Source organism: Pantherophis guttatus, chromosome 2 (assembly GCF_059756535.1).
Source record: "Pantherophis guttatus breed Tessera chromosome 2, ASM5975653v1, whole genome shotgun sequence".
In the NCBI taxonomy this organism is placed as follows: Eukaryota; Metazoa; Chordata; class Lepidosauria; order Squamata; family Colubridae; genus Pantherophis; species Pantherophis guttatus.
Genome location: NC_142064.1, coordinates 78,099,982 through 78,123,239, shown reverse-complemented (window position 1 = coordinate 78,123,239; position 23,258 = coordinate 78,099,982). Strand labels below are relative to the sequence as shown.

At 36.9% G+C, this 23,258-nt stretch overlaps 1 protein-coding gene across 4 annotated transcripts in view; it reads right to left on the bottom strand.

Moving 5' to 3' along the window:
- Positions 1 to 23,258, bottom strand: part of CNTLN (centlein) — a 200,038-nt gene that overhangs the window by 130,216 nt on the left and 46,564 nt on the right. For all 4 annotated transcript variants that reach the window (XR_015732281.1, XM_087886302.1, XM_034410493.3 and 1 more), the window contains exons 4-7: positions 13,049 to 13,180; positions 12,250 to 12,429; positions 6,185 to 6,318; positions 986 to 1,148 (exon numbers count right to left, since the gene is read on the bottom strand). Coding sequence is in view for 3 of the 4 variants with exons in the window: in XM_087886302.1 (XP_087742428.1) it covers positions 986 to 1,148; positions 6,185 to 6,318; positions 12,250 to 12,429; positions 13,049 to 13,180 (609 nt within the window). In the remaining variant the exon portion in view is untranslated. The remainder of the gene's footprint in view (positions 1 to 985; positions 1,149 to 6,184; positions 6,319 to 12,249; positions 12,430 to 13,048; positions 13,181 to 23,258) is intronic.

Genomic DNA, 23,258 nt, shown 5'->3' with positions numbered 1-23,258 from the left:
TGAAAGTAGTTTCCCATTTAGGCAACACATAATTTCCATTCTTTCAAGTTTGAAATTACACTTCTTAGATTTTTTATAATTGCAGCACAAGTACATTAAACAGACCACTCTCAAACAGTGTTATGTAATAGAGTAGAATAGTGTAGTAAATTAAAATAGTCACTTTAGTTTTGTAACAGAGTAGGAAAAATGGTTGAAGTCTCATTATTTTAAAGAACACTGTTCAGGATAAAACTAGAATGGTCATAATACCCACACTGCACTCTCCCAAGCATTAATTGAAGAAAGACCAGATACTATATGTCACAGGGTAAGACAAAGTAAACTTGTAGAGTACAATGGCACTGTATCTGAAAAAAATAATATTACTCTAAATAGGCTACTTATTCAGCTGCAAAAACCAAGAACACCTGGAATAGGATTGTTATTATGATTCCATGAACACAAAAATAATGGACATCCCACCAAAGAGTTATACAGGTAGTTCTCAACTTACAACCATTTTTTGAAGTTACAGCAGCATTGAAAAAAGTGACTTATCACCATTTTTCACATTAATAATCATTGCAGCATCTCTATCATTGTGTGATTAATTGGGGGTGGGGGAAACTAGGCAACTGGGATGCATTTATGACACTTGCACTGTGTGCAAGTTACAAATGGTCATGTGATCACCATTTGTAACTTTCCCAGCTGGCTTCTCACAAACGAAGTCAATGGGCAAAGCCAGATTCACTTAACAACCACATAAATCACTTAACAACTGCACTGATTCGCTTAACAACTGTAGCAAAAAGGTTGTAAAATGGCACAAAGCTCACTGAACAGCTGCCTTGCTTAGCAACAGAAATTTCAGACTCTATTATGGTTGTACACCATTACTCATGGTTGAAAGTGCATTTGCACTTATGGTAAAAAATTACATTCTTAGATCAAATAGAGGTAGAAGAAAATATATATTTTAATAAAGAGGGAAGAGGCATACTTTTTGGTATGATATCGTTTCAGCTGTGTGAGCATCCTCCTGAGTTCTCAGTACTTTTTGTGTATCTGTATTGAGAGTCTGAAGCTGCTGGATCAGCTCTGCCTGCTGTGCTGCATGTTCGGTGTTTTGTTTGTAGAGATTCTGCAGCTCCTGCAATTCTTTCCTGTGCAAAGCAAGCAAGAAACAACAAAGTTGAACAAAAAAAAAAAAAAAAATAGCATGGTGATCTCACATAATAGTCTTTTCATTATATTATTTTTTATGGCAATTTATTATTCTCTAAATTGTCTAAAAATACTATCTTAATCATAATTGCATAAATTAGTTTATAAACATACTAAAATACTACTTTTTCATGGGCCCTGTAAGTTGCACTAAAATAAATGTACATATATCATTTTAAATAAGTACAGGTTATATGTCTTAGACTTGTTATTTAAATGTTAAAGTTTCTCAACGGTGAGATGGGTGGCACATAAATTTAATTAATAAATAAAATGATATTAAAATGTGAGATGGATTTGTTTGGAACAATGATGAGCTCTCCTATTCTTTTTTATGTTTTTCAAACAGAGCCTGGTGAGTTGTCCTGATGTTTGCCTGACAACTGGAAAAATTGTTTAACTCTTAGACCAAAAAACAAGATTTTAATTTATAGGAAAAATGACATATGCAATATAAGCACTTGTGCTAGGAAATGGAAAGGCACTTATATTCAGAGATATTTTATTATATTATTGCTAATTAGTGGAAGTAACTTACATTTACTAAATTCAAAAATAATTTGTAGAACTCTATGACGGTTCTTTGGGGAAATGGATTAGACCAAAGAAATGGAAGGAAGGTTTACTGTACAAAAATTATTTCTTTCAAACAAAATTAAGAATGTCTAGATTTCTTTCTGTAATAGTTATTATACAGGTATTCTTATAGATTACAATAGACTTAGTATGCCCCTATAGGTAGTTCCTATGTTGCTTTCCCCCTTCCTCTTCCTTCTACATGCTATCTTAAATTACCCACATTTATATTAATTATTATGACTTAGCTAGCTCTGTCTTCAACTGTCTTTTCCTAGCTGTGAAATGGGAAGAAACTAAGCGGGTTTTTTTTTTTTTCTCAGCCTGATTCTAGCCTTACTAGAATCAGAATCTCCAGATTTGGCTGCCACAGTTGCTGGCTGGCATTTTCTTGGCCTTACAGTCAGGTATCAATTGCCTCTGGTCTGAACTGCTGCAGGAGCTCCAGATGTCTTGAATTCTGACTGTGAGGGGAAATGTTTACTAATGTTGGCTTGATGTCAGTGTGATATAAAAGTTCATGTAGCTGCTAGACTCTGCCTTTCTTCTCGCTGTTTGCAGCTTTTAGCAGTTGAGGGGGGGGACCTCATGTTTCTTCCATGCTTCTAGTCATCTGGAGCAAACTGGCTCTGCTCTTACAGACTCAATAAACTAACTTTGGTCTTAGATCTTTTGCTTTGCTCAGTTCTTGCCTGTAACTCTCCTTTCCTCTCTTTAATGCAATCCATTGTCATGATTCCTCCCAACACAGCCACATCCAAGTCCGAAAGCATCTGCTTTTGTAGCTGGCATGCAGCTGCCTCAAAAGGAGGAAAGAAAAAAGGGTGAAAATGAGTGAAACTCAGTACCCAATAAGATCTGAGACTAACATCTACAATAGCCTTTAGAAGTCTTTTACAAACACATCTCTCAGTTGGCCTATAATGTTTAGTTGTTAGATTTAAACTTTTTCCAAAATGATACTTTAATGCAATGCAAGACAGCTTCTGTATTTTTATAGTTGTTTAAGAGTTCTGATATTTCATTCCTTTTTTATTTATATTTCATGATTCTAGACTTCCCATCTCCCTCAAGGAGTTTGTATTTTGTATACTACTGAGTGATTTCAATAATGGATCATTTAAAAATTAAATCAATACATTTGGTTCTGGTCACATAAACAGAAGGGAAATTGGTGGGATTTAGAATGGAAATCTTATTGGAAGATTGCTATCATGTCACCCTAATCCTTCTTTTCATTAAACTAGATATACCCAATTCCTGCAACTATTCTTCATGTTTTAGCCTCCAGGCCCCTAATCATCGCTGTTGCTCTTCTCTGCATTCTTTCTAGAACCTCAACATGTCTTTTATAGTGTGGTGACCAAAACTGGATGCAGTATCCTAGGTGTGGCCTTATTAAGGCTTTATAGAGCAGTACTAGTACCTCACGTGATCTTGATTCAATCCCTCTGTTAATGCAATTTAGGGTTGCATTGGCTTTTTTGGCTATTGCCGTACACTGCTGTTCACTAGGACTCCAAGATCCCTCTCACAGTTACTTCTGTTAAGCCAGGTTTCACCTAATCTGTACATGTATGTTTGGTTTTTCTTGCCTAAGTGTAAGACTTTATTTTTCTCTACATTGAATTTCATTTTGTTAGATAGGCCCAATGTTCAAGTCTGTTGAGATCCATCTGGAACTTGAGCCTATCATTGAGGATGCTGGCTATTCCTGCCACCTTAGTGTCATCTGCAAATTTGATGAGTTCCTCTTCTGTTCCCTCATCTAAGACATTTATGAAGATATTGAAGAATACTGGGCCCAAGACAGAACCTTGTGGTATTCCATTGCTTACTTCCCTCCATTTACAGTAGATGTAGTACTATTAAGGACAGCTCATAAAGTATGGTTTGTCAGCCAGTTACAAATTTTTCTACAAATTTCTAGAAAGAAGTGGGTTGTGGTCTACTTTGTCGAATGCTTTACTAAAGTCTAAGTATACTATGTCCACAGCACTTTGTTGTTCAAAATGTAAGCGTTTTAATGGGGCTCCTCAAAGGTAAAAACAAAGTTATAATTTTAAATTTTGAATGTACAGTGCATATTTCTTTCTATATTTTGAGGTTAAGACCTAAAATTAAAAAGTTGAACTGACAAAGCAGAACAAAAGATGCATACAACAGTGACAATTTTGCTAGTAAAATACCAGGTATTTCATCTTGTTTCCTTAAATATTTGTTTTGTAAATAGAATAAAACAGTAAATGGTCAATGAATTAATTATAAATTAGAAAAGATGTATTCATCTCATCTTTAAGAAAGGAAGCCAAATAAAGAACATATAAAAATAATATCAATACCTCTTTTCTGGCAAAATAATAAAGATAAATATTACTACCAAGAGATGACAGCATATAGAAAACTCACTGCTGATGAAGTGACCATTTTTTTACTTTAAATCTTGTAAAGATTTAGGAAATGGGATGGTTGCTGGCTGAAATTCAGCTTTTCAAATTTAACTAAACCTTAATGGGGAGAGGACATGTTTGTTTTATGTATGATGAATCTTGTAAATATAAACTAAGATTTATTTTCATTTCTTACTGGAATATTGAGGAATATGAACCATATAATGGCTTTACTGATGCATCTTAATACCACAAAATGAGTAATTCTGTTTCAATATAACCATTCCTTGAATGATATATGTAATGTTAAGCATTGTACTTTCTAAATGATGCCTTAATGCCATATACGCGTGCCATAGGTTCGCCATCCCAGGTCTATACTGTAAAAAGGAAGATATATGCTATGGCCATGCTTTACTGTGTTTTGTTTTGGTGGCCAGAAAAAAAGTACCACCTATAACAGAATTTCTCTCTCTTTAGGGATTTCTTTGATGTTATGCAATATGTAATGCTTGAGTAAATACAAACAAATGCTTGCCTTGGCCACAAATTCACAAATAAAAATTAAGTTGTAACCATAAAAATGGATAAGCTTCTTTTCTTGTTAACATATAATATAATATACAGCCTACTGTTTTGTCTATTGTGGAATTTTATTTTATTTGTTTATTAATCAGATTTATGTAGCTATCCATCTCACCAAAGAAGAGTCAACAAATGGAAAAAGCCACATGAAAAAGATATAAAAATATAAAAAAGACATTAACAGCAAATATTATAACTTATAATATTAGAAACTAACCCTGGGTGAAGAGGTTAATAAAAATAGCCCGCTCAGTAATGAAGCCATTTAAATATGTCTCTGGTTCTCTGGGAGCCCCAGTCCTGAACAGAACCATCCAAGCATGGCACCTTCTCTTTTTCTCATTGCACCTTTTGGCCACAACTGAGATCAAAATTTTGGTCACTAAGCAATGTGGTTGTTAAGCAAGTAATGTACTGGATCTAATTTTACCACCATTTTTACTTTAGTTCTTAGTGAATTACCATGGTCATTAAACGAATCAGAGTTGTTAAGCAAATTTGGCTTCCCCACAGAAGCTGGCTGGCAAATTGTGATCATGAGGCTGCAAAATACTGCAACTTTCATAAATGCAAGCTGGTTGCTAAGTGCCTGAATTGCAATCACATGATCATAGTTGTTAATTTTGAGGACAGATTGTAAGTCATTTTTTTCTGAGGCCATGGTAGATTCGAGCCATTATTAAATGGTCATTAGGTGGGGACTACCTGTAAGCTGAAACTTTCTGCATTTTTTCTTTTTCTCCAAGTGAAGCTAGTCCCTTATGACTCAGGGGTGCTGCTCTTTTAACCTGTTTAGTGCAGTGGTGGGTTGCTCCCAGTTCGGTCCGGTTCTTGCAAACTGGTAGTAACGGCAGCGGGAGGCTCCACTCACCCACTCAGACATCATCATGAATGATCTGCATATGCGCAGAAGGTCCTGCATATGCACAGAAGTGTGTGCATGCCCATTGCGAACCGATAGCGGAGGTAAGTTGAACCCACCCCTGGTTTAGTGCCCTTTTTTTTCTTTTGTACCATGGGAAACTAGTCCCCTACAGCACAGCAGTTAGGCTGAGCATGCGTCTTCAGTAACAGGAGTAAAAGATGGCAAAAGTCAGCTGGGGAAACAGAGTTCAAAATGGCAGAGGCCAAACGAGTGTAGATGTGTGGGAGATAGGAGGATGGGGGAGTTGCAGTGCCCTGCAGTCGTAAATGCAGGCAATATGCAAAGCACTTGAATTTTGATCACATGACCAAGGGATTTTTACAACGGCCATGACTTCAGACACCTATCATAAGTCCCTTTGTTCAGCACCATTGAAACTTCAAATGGTTGCTGAATTAATGTTTGTTAAGTCAAGGACTACTTGTAAAACATTTGGATAAAGTACTGCAAATCCAAACAAAGTAACATTATCCTATATTATTTATCATATCAAACATACTTAGCTCTGGTCACATCCAAATCCTTTTGTGTTAATTCAGCCTGCTTAACCCCCAGCTGAGATGCCAGGTCATCACATCTATTGTGCAGGACTTCCACTTGTCCCCTTGCTTCTCTTAAAGCCGATTCCAAATTCTGGAAGACAAGTGCAATAGAACCAATAGCTGCAGAGTTACAGTACAGGATAACAATACGACATTTAAAGTGTAAGCAAAAACAAGAGGGATTGTTGATTAATCTAAAGTTTAAAAAGAAAAAGTTTTTCTTTTTAAAGAAAGAAAAAGTTTTAATAAAACTAAGCTTTTATTAAAGCTACATCATAAAACAGTAAAGTAAAATAATGCAAATATAGTTATAGCATATATAAGCACCTTAATTACTTTATAAGTCCTTGTATAAGTGAATTAGTGCAGTGGTTTCTGCAACTTTGTACTGCAGGTAGGAAAACATTTTTTAAAATTATGTTTATTGATTGTAAAATATAAATCTGTTTTATAAAATAGCTTCAATACAGCTAATAGGATCTTAAAATGCATTAAGCGCAACATAACTAATTCAAAACCAATTCAAATTAGTTAATATAAATCAATAGTAAATTGAATAATATTCTGCATATGAAGACCAAAAAAACGTAAATGCTTTTAGAATCTAAAAGGTTTTTGCTGCTCAGTTGCACAAATAAGAACTGCAAACATTTGGAGGAGGAAGGATTGCAAATGGTTAAGTGAAATGCTGCTCTTATTTTTCCAAAATGAACCTAATGCTCTAAGGTGGGTTATTCCTCCAGCTCCCAAATCCAGGTGACAAACAAAGCAAGGTTGGGGGAAAAAAATAGAAAAAGCTTTGTCTCCACCACAGAACTGAGCTTCATTCTCCCCTTTTCAATAGCAGGGAGACATCCTAAAGGAGAACATAATAGAACAATCCCATAGGATAGAATTCTGATAAGTGTATCTGATTAACAGGATAGAACCACCTGCTGATTTGGGGTGGGAAAGGAAGGAGAACAAAGACAGAGATAATTCTTAGCTCTTTTCATCTTGGGGTTGAATGTGGGATCTGTATGCAGAGTAGAATAGACTATGGCAAAATAACACAAAACTCCTTCCTGAAAAAAGAAAAAAGAAAAAAAAAAACCAGCTGCCAATTCTAAAACTCGTCTGTGATATCAGAGACCTTAATGCAAATCTCAAGAAACAGCCAAGACCTCCTGCTTGATAGCATCAAGATTCAGAACCTTGTTGAGAGTGGAGTGTCCAAACAACTATTGTTAACAACAAATGACAGAAACTGCACTTTGACCTTTGCAAATCCTTTTGTCTTGCAACATTTATATATTGTAGCTGGGAAAGATACAAAGGGTCCCTTCCAATAGTTCCCCTCACTAACACAACCAGTGCAAAGGCAAGATACTAAGCAGGAAGGGCTGAATTCCAGAACATCTGCAGGAATCATGTACTGTACGACTAAAAGACTATGGTTAAGGTAAACAAGTGAATGGGAGTAAGCAAAGAGAAGGAATACAGTAGTTTTTTGGGATCATTTTCTACAGAATTAAAACCCTCCATGTTTAACCCTCCATTAACCCAGGAGCACAGGGTTGGAACTAGAAAGAAGGAAGCTTTATTTCTTAGGAATAGGTTAGTTATGGCTGAATTTATGGCAAAAGCCTGTCAACCTAGACTTCCCCCAATATACTTAAACAAGATACCAATAACTTTATAGCTAAGGCCTTCCAAATTCATCAGGAGATAAAGTTTATTCCTTCCTTTGCCCTTCTTACTTCAGTAAAGTCCAGCATTCACCCACAGCTTTTGTGTATGGTACACACAATTGTGTACCTATTGAATTCTGGATCTTGGCATTACCCCAAGATCTGTTCTATCCCTCATGGGTGACCATAAATACTTAAAATCCAAGAAGAGGAACAAGCAAGAATTCAGAAATGAAATACATAATTAGGAAGTCTGTTAATCTAGAGAGCTTCGTTTGTACCGAAGTAGGCGAATCAGGAATCAGAAAGGAAAATAAATATGCAACAAGTACTGTATAGGCAATCAAAAGAAAAATATGCCAGAAAGTCTTGAGGCTTGAAAATACTGGATAAATTGGGGGTTAATTCTAATGGATAAAAAAGCCCACTTCTGTTATATCTAATTCACTTCCACACCAATAGGCTTCAGTCATGTGCCACTTATTTTGTAAAAAAAATAATTAAATCCATAACTGAAAAATGAATAAAATAAAAGTCTGTCCCAACCTTGGTGATGTCAACATTTTCTTGTAAGTATGATCACTGGTTGAAAAATCTTGCTACCTTTATTTTTAAGCTTGAAATTTGCATTCTTGCATGACAAAGCTTTTGTAGGAGTAAATAGTGGGATGGATAAGATGGAAATGGGAAAAATGAGTAATTTGCCCCTCTTGCTTACTAGGATTTTCCAGTGGGAAAAATCAAAATTGTCCTATAGACCAAGGAAAGTGCTCCCAGACTTGCAATCGTAGATTCCTGGTCTGTCAAGCATATGAACTGCAAACAGATGTGAACATTAAGTCAAACTGAAAGTAAACAAAAGCTAACATAATCTAACAGTTACAAAACAAGAACATAATTGATAACAAAACTCTGGAAAAAGCTAATTTTATAGAAATAAAATACAGAAACACAATCTTTTCAACTTGTACTGCCTTTTTACGTAAATTAAAAAGTTTCGAAATTACTGTCACAGATCTGTGAGAAAAAAACCCCACAAAACCCTAAATAGACACTTGTACCCAGGTTTTCATGAGAGAAACTTGCCCATTCAAATTTTTAGTAAACAGCAAATCAATCAGCATTTGAAACAGAAACAATGTATACATACTGCACTACAAAATATTTATTCAGAAATGTATGCTTTCGAGAAAATTGTTTATGCAATTGTGTGGCTAACATTGCAAGTATGTTAGGCCATTTTTGATTAAAACAGGTCTTTTTAGAAACAGGAAATGTTTTTCGCATGCCTATGCTGATTCCTTTATTCAAAACTAAGATTACATTTCCCATAGAGTTTACCTACTGAGGAACCATAAGTCAATATTGAGCTGGCAAAGCAAGCAAGTACAGGTAGTCCTCGACTTACAATCACAAATTTCTCGTTAAGTGAGTTTTGCCCCATTTTGCGACCTTTCTTGCCACAGTTGTTGGATCACTGCAATTGGTAAATTAGTAACCAGGTTGTTAAGTGAATCCGAATTCCCCATTGACTTTGCTTGTGAGAAGATCACAAAAGATGATCACATGACCTTGGGACACAGCAACATTCATAAATATGAACCAGTTGCCAAGCATCTGAATTTCGATCACATGATCATGGGAATGCTGCAACGGTCGTAACTGTGAAAAACAGTCATAAGTCACATTTTCAGTACCGTTGTAACTTTGAACAGTCACTAAACAAACTGTACTAAGTCATGGACTACCTGTATTCAAACAAAATGAAAATAAGACGGAGTCAATAGCTGTCTTTTTGCCATTTCTTTCTCTGTGACTCTTTCTTACCTTTTAATTACCTAGGAATTACCTCCAGGAAGGGGACTGATTTTTCTTATCAAATATCTGAACTGCTTTATTTATTTAAAATGCGTATACAGTCCACCATCTTATCAAAAGTCACTCTGGGCACCTCACAAGAATCAGAAAGAAAACACAAATATAAAAGAGAGCAAACAGCTTATTTGTAAAAGGGTTCTGAAATTAGCTCAAGGATTCCACATGAAGTTGAAATTTTATAGTTTCCCACTCCTAGTGAGAGACTGACTCAAGGGAAGAGTTCAGAATCTAGAAAATAATTTACCTCTTTTTCCCTTTTAAGCGCACTGAAACTTTGAATCTAGTGTTGCATTCTTGGAAAATATAGCAATATATTTGTGGCAAGAAAGGGGAACTAGGATAGAGTAGAGTAGACTTGGTGAGACTAAGAAAGAAAATGTACAGAACACATAGGGGGGATAGGAAATTAGATAAAAAAACAGACAACTTTTTTTCTTACTAGCATTTTTCTACAAGTGCAGAGTCCACTTTTTTCCAGATCAAACTTTCCTTCTCCTTTCTCACAGATATGCGAAGTATGACCCAAATGACTTGTATATAATCACTTATGCCAGGGGTGTCAAACTCGATTTCATTGAGGGCCGCATCAGGGTTGTGTTTGACCTGGGGGGGGTGCTTGGCCAGGGGGGACATGGCTGGGATGGGCGTAGCCATCTCAACGTCACTCATCAAGGCTCCATTTTTGTCCGCGACAGCCTTCTGCAGCCCCCTGCCACCAAAACAGAGCTCCCACTGGCAGAGGGCTGCAGGAGGCCATCACATATGAAAACGAAGCCTGGGAGGGCCGCACGCAGCCATCCCGAGCTCTGTTTTCGCTGGCAGAGGCACCGTGGGCCAGTCCTTTGCTGTTTCCAGGGCATCTCCATGGGCCAGATCTAAGCACCCCACGAGCTGGATCTGGCCCCCGGGTTTTGAGTTTGCTACCCCAACTTACAGTAACACACAAAAATGTGAAATGAACACAATACTCATGAAAGCTCTAAGAACTGTAGCTTTTTATCCAAAATTATAGCATTGTTACCAATTGTCAATCCCCATGATGTTTGGGAGATATCCCATATCATTATTCATATACAGAGAAACGTAGAACCTTTATAATGATGTTATTGAGAATCATGTTAATAGTTGAGACAAAACTTCTGTTAGTCATTACTGTACAATAACTTAGCAATCAAGATATATATAAGGGAGTGGGGGGGAGAGACTACAGAGTAGATACCAGTATATTGATACAAAATAATATATACATGGAATCTGATTCTTTTTCTTTACTTTTTGGTCTGGAATTTGTTTAAAACCACAGGCAGTACCTGGGTACAAAACTTCTATTCTCTAACTCTGTTTTTAACCTCAATTTGTATTTAAGTTAGAACTCATACTAAAAGACTGCCTATTACTAAAAATGGCAGATAGCACGGTCCTTCCTCAAGCACACAAAGCACTGAAAATGTGCTTTCAGAAACTGCTGAAAACTGCTAAAAACAGGCTAAATAGTTAAAACTTGTAGCTTCAGTGGTTCCTCAAAGCTTTGCACAGTTTCAGCACATCATCAAGCTCAAGAAAGGACAAGACCACCTACCATTTAATAGACAGATAGTTTGTATCTAAGAGTTATCTTTAAGTTGGATGTTCTTAACCTGGGGACTGCCTGCACATGAAATCTATTTCATGTCACAAAATGGTGGCAAAACCTGCTGCCAGTTTTCAGCAATGTTTGAAGGTGCCTCAGCTGCCACAGAAATTGCCTGAGGCCTCAGGCAGCACTGGGGTTGCAGACTGTTACAAACATACATACCACCATACATCAAGATATTTTCTACTTCCCAATGAAATGGAAGAGGCGGCATGTGGAACATAAATTATAACACACCAATTAATTACAAGCCTAGTCAGTCTCCTGGAACCTATGTAGTCTATAACAAAATTTAGGGGTAATTATAGCATGCTTTGTCATAAATAGAATATTATTCAATTAAATTAACACTGTGCACCTAAGAAAAAACTTCAGTGAAATCCTTCCAAGTACAAAATACACAACACATGCTGGCTACTACTAGAAACAGAACATTTGACAAGATGGACCTTTGGGTCTGCTTGAGAAATAGTCTTTCTATATTCTTATTCAGAAGATTGTGCTGCCAATCACACTGAGTGGGAAAATCCTGGAGTGACAGGAAGATTTCCAACCTTCTTTTTTAAAAAATTAAAAAATAAAAATTGCATCCTTATATTTGAATGAAATATCCTTTATTATTTAATGATTACATTTTAGGATGGCTATTTGAAGTCAGTTTCTTGCTTTGAAACATCAATTTTTAAAAAGCTTGGGGTTTTAAGTGAAGGAATGTAAATGAATGTCGGTCCCCACTGGTTGTTATGAATATATAACGTTATTTAAAGAAAATAACATGTAGCATAAAGCCTGTGAGTAGCAGATTCTAAAACCATATCCGAGAGCCTATTCTTTTTCATACCTTTATTTTTGCATCAATGCCAGACTTTTCTATTCTCCATTGTGAGTCCTGCTTCTTCAGTTTCTCCAGGTCATTTAGCAGGTCAGCATAGCGTGTACTTAAACCCTCATTTTCCTTCTCCAGATTTTTTATAACCAGTCTGCTTTGCTCATCCTTTCTCTGTGCACACTCCTTGGTGTCCTGTACAACAGTACCACAAGGGCCGATAAACAAAAAAGAGAGAAATATTTTTTTAAAAAACTGAGAACTAATCAGCAAATATAAACTGTGCAGATTTTACCCTCACAGCAACTTCTTCTATATTTGATGGCCAAGGTCACCTGTGTACTTTTATTGGCCTCTTTCATGCAGGTGGAAGGGTCATATTTTTTAGCTGGATGACAGCTTTGATGAGTACACATTTGCAAAGAGCCCATTAATTGATCAAACTGCCTTTGATGCTGTCCCCAGCTATTTTTGAGACCCACACAGACATATCCTCCCAGACCTCAGCTTTATCAATTAATAATGCCAGTCCCATCAGAATCTAATTACACGAAGCCACATCTTCACACTCCTCCTTTCTCTGCTCCATTTCCATCATTAACTATTTATTGGAAAGTTATAAAGTGTGGATTCTTCACTTTAAGGGATCTTTTCTCTAGTTTGGCATGTGTGAGGAAACTGAAAGGTACAATCTAAGGCCTAAGGCTATATTTCCTCTGAGCTTGTCACTTTCCATGCCACAGAGACAGTCCAGCAACTTAAACAGCAACTTCAAAGTTATGGCTATCTTCCTACTATGTGCAAGTCAATATACCTTAATTTCTTGCATTACATCTTGAGATTTCTGTAAGATGCAAAGCTCATTTTTTAAGGCAACATTTTCTTCATCCACAGCAATTTTCCTCTGCACCAGGTTGTTTATCTCCTCTTGTTGCCCACTTGTTCTCTAAGAAAGACAATTTAACAATACTTAAATAAAACAGGTAAAGAACGTAACGCTCCAAAATAAAAGTTCAAGCTATTTATTTAATAAATCCATCATTCCCGTTGGTTAGATCACCAAACTACAGACAACTCTGGGCAGCAAACAATAACAAAAATATGAAAAATAACAAGCCAAAGAAAGAACAATGGATCACCTGGAGGGAAAAGCCTACAACCAGGCTGCTCATGCACCAACCCAAATAGACTCCACTCACCCTACCACAAGGCCTGGAGGGAGAGCCAGGTTATTTGAAGGAGAGCATGGTAGAGATTATTTAATTGACTGAGAAGGCTCGCTTCCGGGGTTCCCATCAAAAGAAGGGACCCATTTATAACTTTTTGCTGTACATTGAACTGGAGGAGGAGCAAATAAAAGAAACAATGATAGCTTGGGGTAGAAATTTTGGTTATCCAATTGAGTTTGAAAAATGGCAACAACTTTGGGAAAGGAACTATAAATTAACAATGTCCACTGCATATAAGGAAAATCAATATAAAATGTTTTATAGACGGCATATGCGACCGGAGAAGTTAGCAAAAATGTTTAAAGATAAATCAGCTACCTGCTGGAAATCAGGGTGGATAAAAATCAGGAAATGCAGGAAATGCACACACAGCAGAATACTTACAAGAAGTGGCAGTAAAAGCTATAATAACATGTGAACAAAAATTCAAATGTCTAGTACGCAGTTTGGTCACAGACAATGCTGCAAATGTATCCAAGATGAGAAGAAATTTAGAAGAGCAGGAAGGGAATACAAAGCTAATAACATATGGTTGCGGTGCTCATTTGCTGCACCTCTTAGCCAAAGACTTAAGTGTTCCAGAAATAAAGACTAATGTTGTTGAAATTGCTAAATACTTCTGTAACAATCATTTTGCTGCAGCAGCTCTGAAAAGGATGGGTGGAACCAAGCTAACGCTCCCACAAGATGTTAGGTGGAACTCTGTGGTGGACTGTTTTGAGCAGTATATCAAGAACTGGTCTATTCTGATGACAGTTTGTGAAGAAAATCGAGATAAAATAGATGGCACTGTCACGGCCAAAATCCTTAACATTGGGCTTAAGAGAAATGTTGAACATATGCTAAGCATCCTGAAACCCATCTCTGAAGCTTTAAACAAAATACAGAAAAATAGCTGTTTTATTGCTGATGCTGTTGAAATTTGGAAGGAACTGAGTGAACACTTAAAAACAGAACATGGACAGAATTAAATTACAAGCATTAAAAAAACAAATGGGACAAGTACTGTCTCCAACTCATTTTTTGGCAAATATTGTCAATATCCAGTATCAGGGTCAAAACTTAAGTGCTGAGGAAGAGGAGTTAGCTATGACATGGGTATCCAGCAATCATCCATCTGTAATGCCAAGTATAATAAACTTCAAAGCTAAGGGGGAACCATTCAAGAAATATATGTTTGCTGAAGATATTTTAAAGAAAGTCACACCAGTGAACTGGTGAAAGTCACTTAAGCACTTGGATTTAGAGACTGTTCAAGTAATGATTTCACTTTTAACAGCAGTAGCTTCTTCTGCAGGCGTTGAAAGAATATTCTCTTCCTTTGGACTCATTCATTCTAAATTGAGAAATCGTTTGGGACCCGATAAAGCAGGAAAGCTTGTTTTTCTTTTCCAGATTATGAACAAAGAAGATGAAGATGACGAGTGAGCTACAGACGACAGTATTTAAGTTTTTCATGTGTAGGCTGGGCTGACAGTCTAAGTTTCTTAATATATATATATATATATTGTTTAGCCAAATTAGTTAACAAACATGGATGTTTCTTTAAGCAAATAACAATAACAGCTGTAATGTTATTGTTTCAGTTGAATAAATCTATTTAAATTGTTATTATTAAGGTAATGATTATTTTTCTCCTTCCTAAGTACAACAGAAAAGTTGTCCAAATATGAATGATTAACCTATTAAACTGGGGATAAAAAAACTAATATGAAAAGTTATTATTCTAAAAATCTTCATCTCCTTGCATATTAAAGTTATACCAGCAAGAATTAGTCTTTATGTAGAAAACTATGATTTAAATCACGCCTTACTGACTAGTGATTTAAATCGTGATTTAAATCAGTTTGATTTAAATCAAATCCACCCTGTTGGAAATGTCATCAAACACCAGGATCTTATTATCATATGTGGTGGACCTGTTCTGAAGCAAAATGTTACTGGTTCAAAATTAAAATCTGATTGGAAGAAATGATACAGCAATGTATTGAATTTAAACCAGAGTTGTTCCTATTGGGCATCTTTCCAGAAAAAATTAATAAGGAAAATGTATATTTGATCATACATGTAATAACACCTGCAAGAATTGTGTATGCTCAAAATTGGAAATCAGAGAAAATACCTTTGGAAGAAGAAGTAATAAATTTTTTTTTAGATTGTGCAGAAATGAATAGATTAACCTTGATGATTAAGGATAAGGAAAAATCAAGAATATTTTCAGACATGGAATTATTTTTATAGTTGGTTGGAAAAGAGATATAAATGACCGATATTATTTATTTATTTATTTATTTATTATTTTGATTCATATGCCGCCCTTCTCCAGAGACTCAGGGCGGCTTACAATGTGCTCAGCAATAGCCTTCATCCTTTTGTATATTTATACAAAGTCAGCTTATTGCCCCCACAACTGGGTTCTCAATTTACCTACCTTAGAAAGGATGGAAGGCTGAGTCAACCTTGAGCCTTGGCGAGATTTGAACCTGCAGTAATTGCAGGCAGCTGGTCTTAATAACCAGCTTAATAACAGGGTGCCTTAGACCACTGTACTACCAAGGCTCTTATTTATTTATTTGCTTTAATTTATATGCCGCCCTTCTCCGGAGACTCAGGGTGGCTTACAATGCGTTAAGCAATAGCCTTCATTCTTTTGTATATTTATACAAAGTCAGCTTATTGCTCCCACAATCTGGTCCTCATTTCACCTACCTTTGAAAGGATGGAAGGCTGAGTCAACCTTGAGCCTGGTGAGATTTGAACTTGCAGTAATTGCAAGCAGCAGATGTTAATAACAGTGCTTTAGTTCACTGTACTACAGGCTCTTTATGTATAAATGATGATTATAACATTGCTTTTAGCAATGAAATGTTAGAATGGTTTGGACGAAGATGAAGATAGAAGTAACTTATGGAAGATGGAGAAGAAGCCCAGAAGATAACACCGAGATGTCACAGGAAAAGGAGGATTGATGTATTAAATGTTTGTTTGCTTTAAAAAATAAAAAAAATTACTCAAAAAACAAAACAAAACAAAAGAAGGGACCCGGAGCATGCCAACTATGTTGGAACATACAAAAAGACAGGCAGTCCTTCAGATAAACTTGAATCATGAAAAACAGTTGTTTTATCTTACACCTGAACCTGCTTGCAGTTTTAGATTCAGCATGTAAATCTGTTCTGGTGCTGAATAAATATCAATTTTAATATTATTTGATTACTCTATTCTCACTGGGCATATTAAAAGTATAAGATAACTGAAAGTACTGGCAATATTAGACATGTCAAGTTTGCACAAATAAGAAACCCTATAGTTTTACTTTACTATTAATTAACTATTATTATGAGATGCTTCAGAGCCACATATTATAAGGTAAGTAGCCAGACCCAAGTGATATTCAAGTGATATTTCTAAGTGATATTCAGACCCTTTAGCAGTCTGCCCAAATCAGTGGAAGCCAATGGACAGCTTGCATGAGTCTAACTATTTGTGAATCCAAAATCTCATTTTAAAAAAGGATGAAACATGATGGCCATTAACAAATGGAGAATCTCAGAGGTTGAACTAAATCAGGGGTGAAATGCTACTGGTTCGGACCGGTTCGGGTGAACCAGTAGTGGAGATTGAGGCTGGTTCACCAAACCGGTAGCAATTGCTGGCTGGCCACACCCCCGAACCAGTCCACGGCCCGCAGTCCTGCCATGCATGCTTCCCTGCTTTCCACGCTGCCTTCCTGGTGTCCCCATGCCAGCATGCGAAGGCAGGCAAGCGGAAGGCCATGTGGAAGGCTTTCATTTCATTTTGGGAGAAGGAAGAAAGCGAACGGCGGTGGCATGGCACATGCAAGATGCTCCTCTTCTTAAATGCATACCGTTGCCTGCTGCGGCTGATGAAAGCGAATGGTGCTGCCGCGGCAGTGCTCCAGCAGGGCAGGCTGGCTGTGGATGTTCCGGGGTTGCTGCACATGCACACGTGCATGTGCTGTGGCAACACCATTCGCTTTCTTCCTTCTCCCGCCGCAAAATGAAAGTGAACAGCGGCGGGGTTGCTTTGGAAGGGCAGGCAGACGTGTGCTCACTGTGCAGCCAGGTGGGGAGGGAGACTGGCAGCAGCCCCTTCCAAGCGCAGCGCACAGAGGCAAAGATGGGTAAGGCAGCCGTGGCGCGCCTGTTGCTGTGGAGGCACTGTGATCGCTCAGTCAGGGTGGCCTCAATGGGGGCTGCATTGGCCTCTCCGCCCATGCCATGTCCCACTCCGGCCGGCCGCACAACTATAAGTGTGGGGACCTGGTCTTCAGCAAGATGAAGGGCTACCCGCACTGGCCCGGCTGGGTAAGCACTGCCGCCCAGGCCGAAGGGAAAGCGCTGCAGGCTCCATGGTGGCGCGGCCAGTGTCCCTCTCCCCATGCGTTTAAGAAGAGGAGCGTGGCTTCGGTAAGTTTCACTACAAAAAGCCTGCAGCTGCTGCATCTTTCAGCACAAGAAGCACCTCCAGGCATACCGAAAAAAAGAGACTGCGGCTGCAGGCATCTCACAACAGGGGAAAATAGGGTTTTAGAATAGAAAATAGAAATTATTTTTTTCCCCTACCAGGTTCTGTGGAGGTGGCTTGGTGGTGGTGGTGGTGGTCATGTGACTGAGTGGGCGTGGCTGTGAGTGATGTCAAGTTGGTCATGCCCACTCAGTCACAGGAACCCCCCACAAAGCCACGTCCAAAGAACCGGTAGGGAAAATTTTTAGATTTCACCACTGAACTAAATACTACAGAAATATTTAAAATGCTATATCCTTTCAGTTTCAACTAGTGATTAAGGTAACTTAATCACTTAAAGAGTGCAGGCAACTTAAAGACCCGAGGTGGCACAGTGGTTAGAGTGCAGTACTGCAGTACTGAGCTACTTCAGCTGACTGCTAGTTCAGCAGATCAGCGGATCAAATCTCACCGGCTCAAGGTTGACTCAGCCTTCCATCCTTCCGAGGTGGGTAAAATGAGGACCCAGATTGTTGGGGGCAATATGCTATTTATACACTGTCTTTGGTGTAAGCCGCCCAGAGTCCTCGGAGAGTGGACGGCATAGAAATATGACAAACAAACAAACAAACAAACAAACAAACAACTGGCTAGAAATCAGGAAACTAAATTTTAGTTCTGTCTTAGACATGAAAGCCATCTGGGCGACTCTGGGCCAGTCACTCTGAGTCTGGTACTTGGTTTGGGTGACAAGTTTATTAGTCAATTCCTATTGCAACTAATGGATCAATACTTGGTTGATTTCCCCTCCCTCTCTCAAAAAGCAGACCCTTTTTTTGCAGGAAAATGCTAGGAAGAAAGTAAATTTAAGGTGCTATATCTCTTATCAAGACAATTGATAATATTATAATTCAGTACATTTGTCCATTAGCATTACTTTGTCATGGGTCGGGACTTAGACAGAGACTAAAAAGAGGCTTCAGCAGAATCCATAGAATGTCAACCTCAGGAGACATAAAGCCAAGAATCACTTCAGGTTGATAGAAAAACAAGCACTGCCTAAATAGCTGTAGCAGTCAAATGAGGATGACATAAAGCTTTCCAGCCCCTACACCTGGCGAGAGAGAAGAACAGAGCTGTTCTTTGAGGTTCTTGCCAAACAAGGGAGCATATCTCTTGATTAGTCACAGTTGACTACAGTCTAACTTAAGAGGCAGCCCTACACGTTCCTTTGCTGGGGAAAAAACCAACAATAATGACAAATATCTGTAACTTGAGTGTAGGATGAAGGTGGAGGTTCATTCTACAAGCTTGTGAGTTGGTTTCCAAATATTTCATTATGAAGCTGGGAAACATCTTCTGCGGAATTTAGGAGGTGTCAGTGTTCTTCTTTTATAAGGTTTTCATGTGGTCAGTAGGTCTTGTGATGGTGAAAGTCAGATGAGGTTCACATCAGGTCAGGGTCTTGTGGTGGGTCTTGTGATGGGTCAAGTGTGGATTACAAGTGAGAGTCTTGTGATGAGGAGGTTATGTCAGGTGAGGGAGATTGGGAGGTAAAGTGCTGGTTCCTAGAAGTCTACGAATAGCAATAGCTCACAAACCCAAAGCCACATTCCACCAGGAATTATCCAGAACCAAAGACAAGATATAGAAGGAGGAAAGAAACAATGTAACTTACAAAATCAACTAACAATTGCACATCACATCAGTTAAAAACCAGGATCCATGAACACTGGCTGACAGGCAAACGCCACAATTCCAAATCCCTAATCTCTACCCACTGACACAAAATAGCATCAATTCGATAGGAGCAGTACCAGAATCATCGCCCATGTTACCACCCACCACACTCGTGAGTTCATATATGCCTAGCACTCCACAAGCAATTTCATTAACAGACACATTGACTTACAATCAGCCTATGAACCCCTCAGAATTCAAATCAACTGCACAGACAACCCACGCACGCCCTCCCCAACTAGCACTTTACCTCCCAATTACCCTCACCTGATGTAACCTCCCCATTACAAAACTCTCACTAGTGACCCATCCTGACCCATCACAAGATCCACCACAAGAACCTGACTTGATGTGACCCTCACCTGATGTAACTTCACCATCACAAGACCTACTGACCACACAAAGCCCTTGTAAACAGAAGAACACTGACATCCTCTAAATTCCCCTAAAGATGTTACCTAGCCTGGTAATGAACTGTTTGGAAACCAACCCACAAGGTCAGAGAACAAACTTCCACCCTCAAAACCAACCACAAAAACTTTGGTTCTCTCATGACATTTGTGTGGATTCCACCACTGAAATGATTTGGTTCATGGAACCCTGAACTGATTTTGGACTATTCTTCTGCACATTCCTGTTAAAAAGGTAACCATTTAGGTAAACTCTTTTCTAGGCCATACAACAATAATCATAACATAGGATCTCATTTGGCTCTAAATATGAATATTAAGTTATACAGATCATTTCCATAATTTGTATTATGGATAATTTAATTCCACTAAATTAAAATAATTTAATGGAATTGGGGTTAATTGGATGGCTTAACAGATAACATGTTTAAATTTACTGGTTTGTAATAATAATATTCTACTTTTATTGGAGGAAACACATAGAGGCAGTAGTAATCTAAGAAGGAAACTAGATAAACTGAATTGGAATTTGTATAAACTTGTATCAATAGCTTTAATATTTTTAATGTTTTATAAGCTCCTATAATCATACAGATTTTAGGCAGTTTATAGTACCTAAGAGCAAAAAACACAAAGGTGGCAATCAACATTAAAACATATACAGTAAACATAAAAAGAAAAAAACAGAGTAAAAAATAAAAACTAGAGACAGTAAAGATGCATTGTTAAACAATAACAATATCACTGAAAAGACACTGCAGCCAGCCCATGAGTCTTAAATCTTTTTAAATGCTGCATTTCTTACAACTGTACATATTATTAATAATATCTAATAACCAGATACTTTCATTTCAGGAAATAGTCCCAAGTTACTGTAGCATTTTATTGAGACTCCATGTTTCAGAAAATAATAAAATTACTAAACTTTATTCTCAAGATATGAAAACTGTATAAATGAATTAGAAAAAAATTAAAAACAGAAGTATTAATCTTAAGTAAAGCTGAAAGCTTGAATTAACAATGCTTTCAATTGTGCCCATTAACAAAAGCTTTAATATAGATTTGCACAGCAAGCCAAATATTTTCTAGTTTAGAAATAATGAGGCAGCTACTATTATTTTAACCCCTTTGGAGTATAATTGGCTGATAAGGTTTTGAAAGATTGCAAGGTCTAGGACAAAAAGATTAGCTTTAGTCTCTTCAGATCAAAACTGGAAGCTAATTAAATAGCATTGTTGTAAAAGGGAAGGTCTACCATATTTTTATTCATCCTTAATTTTCTTCTCCTGAGAAAAACAAGTATTTTTTTTCTCTCCATTTATTTGGATATTAACATTAAGGCCACCAAATACACAAAAGGAATAGAGCATATGGCATAATGATGTATCAACTGGAGTTGGACAACATAAAATTAAATAAATTATATCCAGCTTATTTCATGAAGTAAGATATTTTTAACCATGATTTGCTGAACAAGCCATAATAATTTCATTCATACATACTGTATCACCAAGCCACTAAAAGCAGTGTTTTTTACCAAAGTCCTAGTCAGTGATTGGTATTAGGAAATAATAACCCAAAATTGCACTAGCATTCTGAGCAGAAGAGATGATAAAATGATAAGGTAACAGTACAAGATTCTGTCAGCATACAAAACACGCTTTTTTAGCAAGCATTCTAAAGAACAGGGGCCCAATCAGTCTTTAAGTTATCTTCCAAAAGTTATCTTATTTCAGTTATTTTACATGTGCCTTACATTTTAAATTGTATTTATTATTACTGTATCTATTTTATAAACAGCTCATTAGGTTCTAAGCCACTTTGCAGAAGCTTTCATTTGGAAAAATAAGTTCATTAACATATATAAATAGGTCCTATAACACCGATTTTACCAGTAATAATACCTTGTATAATGAAAACACTTGTTCTACCTTCCAAAGCACAAATACATCAATTAAGTGTATCTGCATTTGCTCATTAATATACTGCATTTGCATGTCTTAAAATGAGGATATGATAGGAAAATAGGAACTCCTTTCAAATGCAGGCAATATAAAAATGCAATGAAAAAATATTTTCCACAGGTATAAGGTCCAGTATTAAATAGGATTGCTATAAAAATATCTGAACAGCAGTTTTCTGGATGGCATAACTAGTATCGTTCAAAATTCTCAGATTATATCTAAAGCTCACATTAATTCAATAGTTTATGGAAGGATGGAAATGAGGATGTAACAGAATAAAATATAAATGTATCTTTGACCACTGTCAAAAAGAAGACACAATCACTTAAATTTCAAGGAAATAGATTGTGGTTGGACATAAAGGGAAATTTGCTAGTGGTAAGAGACAGAACGGAATATGACTGGAGGTGATAGATGATCTTCAAGATCTCTTACAACTCTTACTTTCTATTAATACTATACTGGTATGTTGGAACAAAGATAAATGTCTATTTCTATGCAACCAAAAGCTGCACAAAGATAATCTTCAGCAATTATCTATTTCCATCCAAAGGTCCTCCTTTGAGGATATAATGTGAAAAATCCATTAGTTCCCTTCAAACAAAAGCAATTTTAACGTATATGGAGCAGTTACTTTATTCTCAAACCATAAAATATAACTACTTAAAGTTAAAATTTAAAAGATTAAATGGAACACACTTCATTAAATGCAATGGTAGTTTGAAAATATATATATACCGTTGATGCAATTATTAACTTACCATAAAATGCTATTGATTGGAACATGTGATAAATCACTGATAATTTTAATATATTCAGTTTATATTTTGCTATAGGACCACAAATGCCTTTTTAAAGAGTGAGATTACATCAGCCACGATCCTTAAAATTTATGCTAAAATTACAAAAATGTATTACAGGGATAACAAAAAGAACAAGTAAAAGAGCTTCAATTTCAACTCTACATCCAACTTGACATCTGTTCAAAATAGTGGAGATATTTCAACTAAAGTCAAACACTATCAAAAGTTGAGATCACAGAAAAACACTGTATATGCTAGAAGAGTATAGATGTTCTCAGATGGAAGGCTCATAGTTCTATCATCAAAAGGCATTGTGCAGCTACACTTGATTTTTATTCCCCCATCCTTAAAAAGATTTTCTTTGCAAAAAAAAAGTGACAGAAGTGGTGAGAAAAGGTGCATAGGTTACAA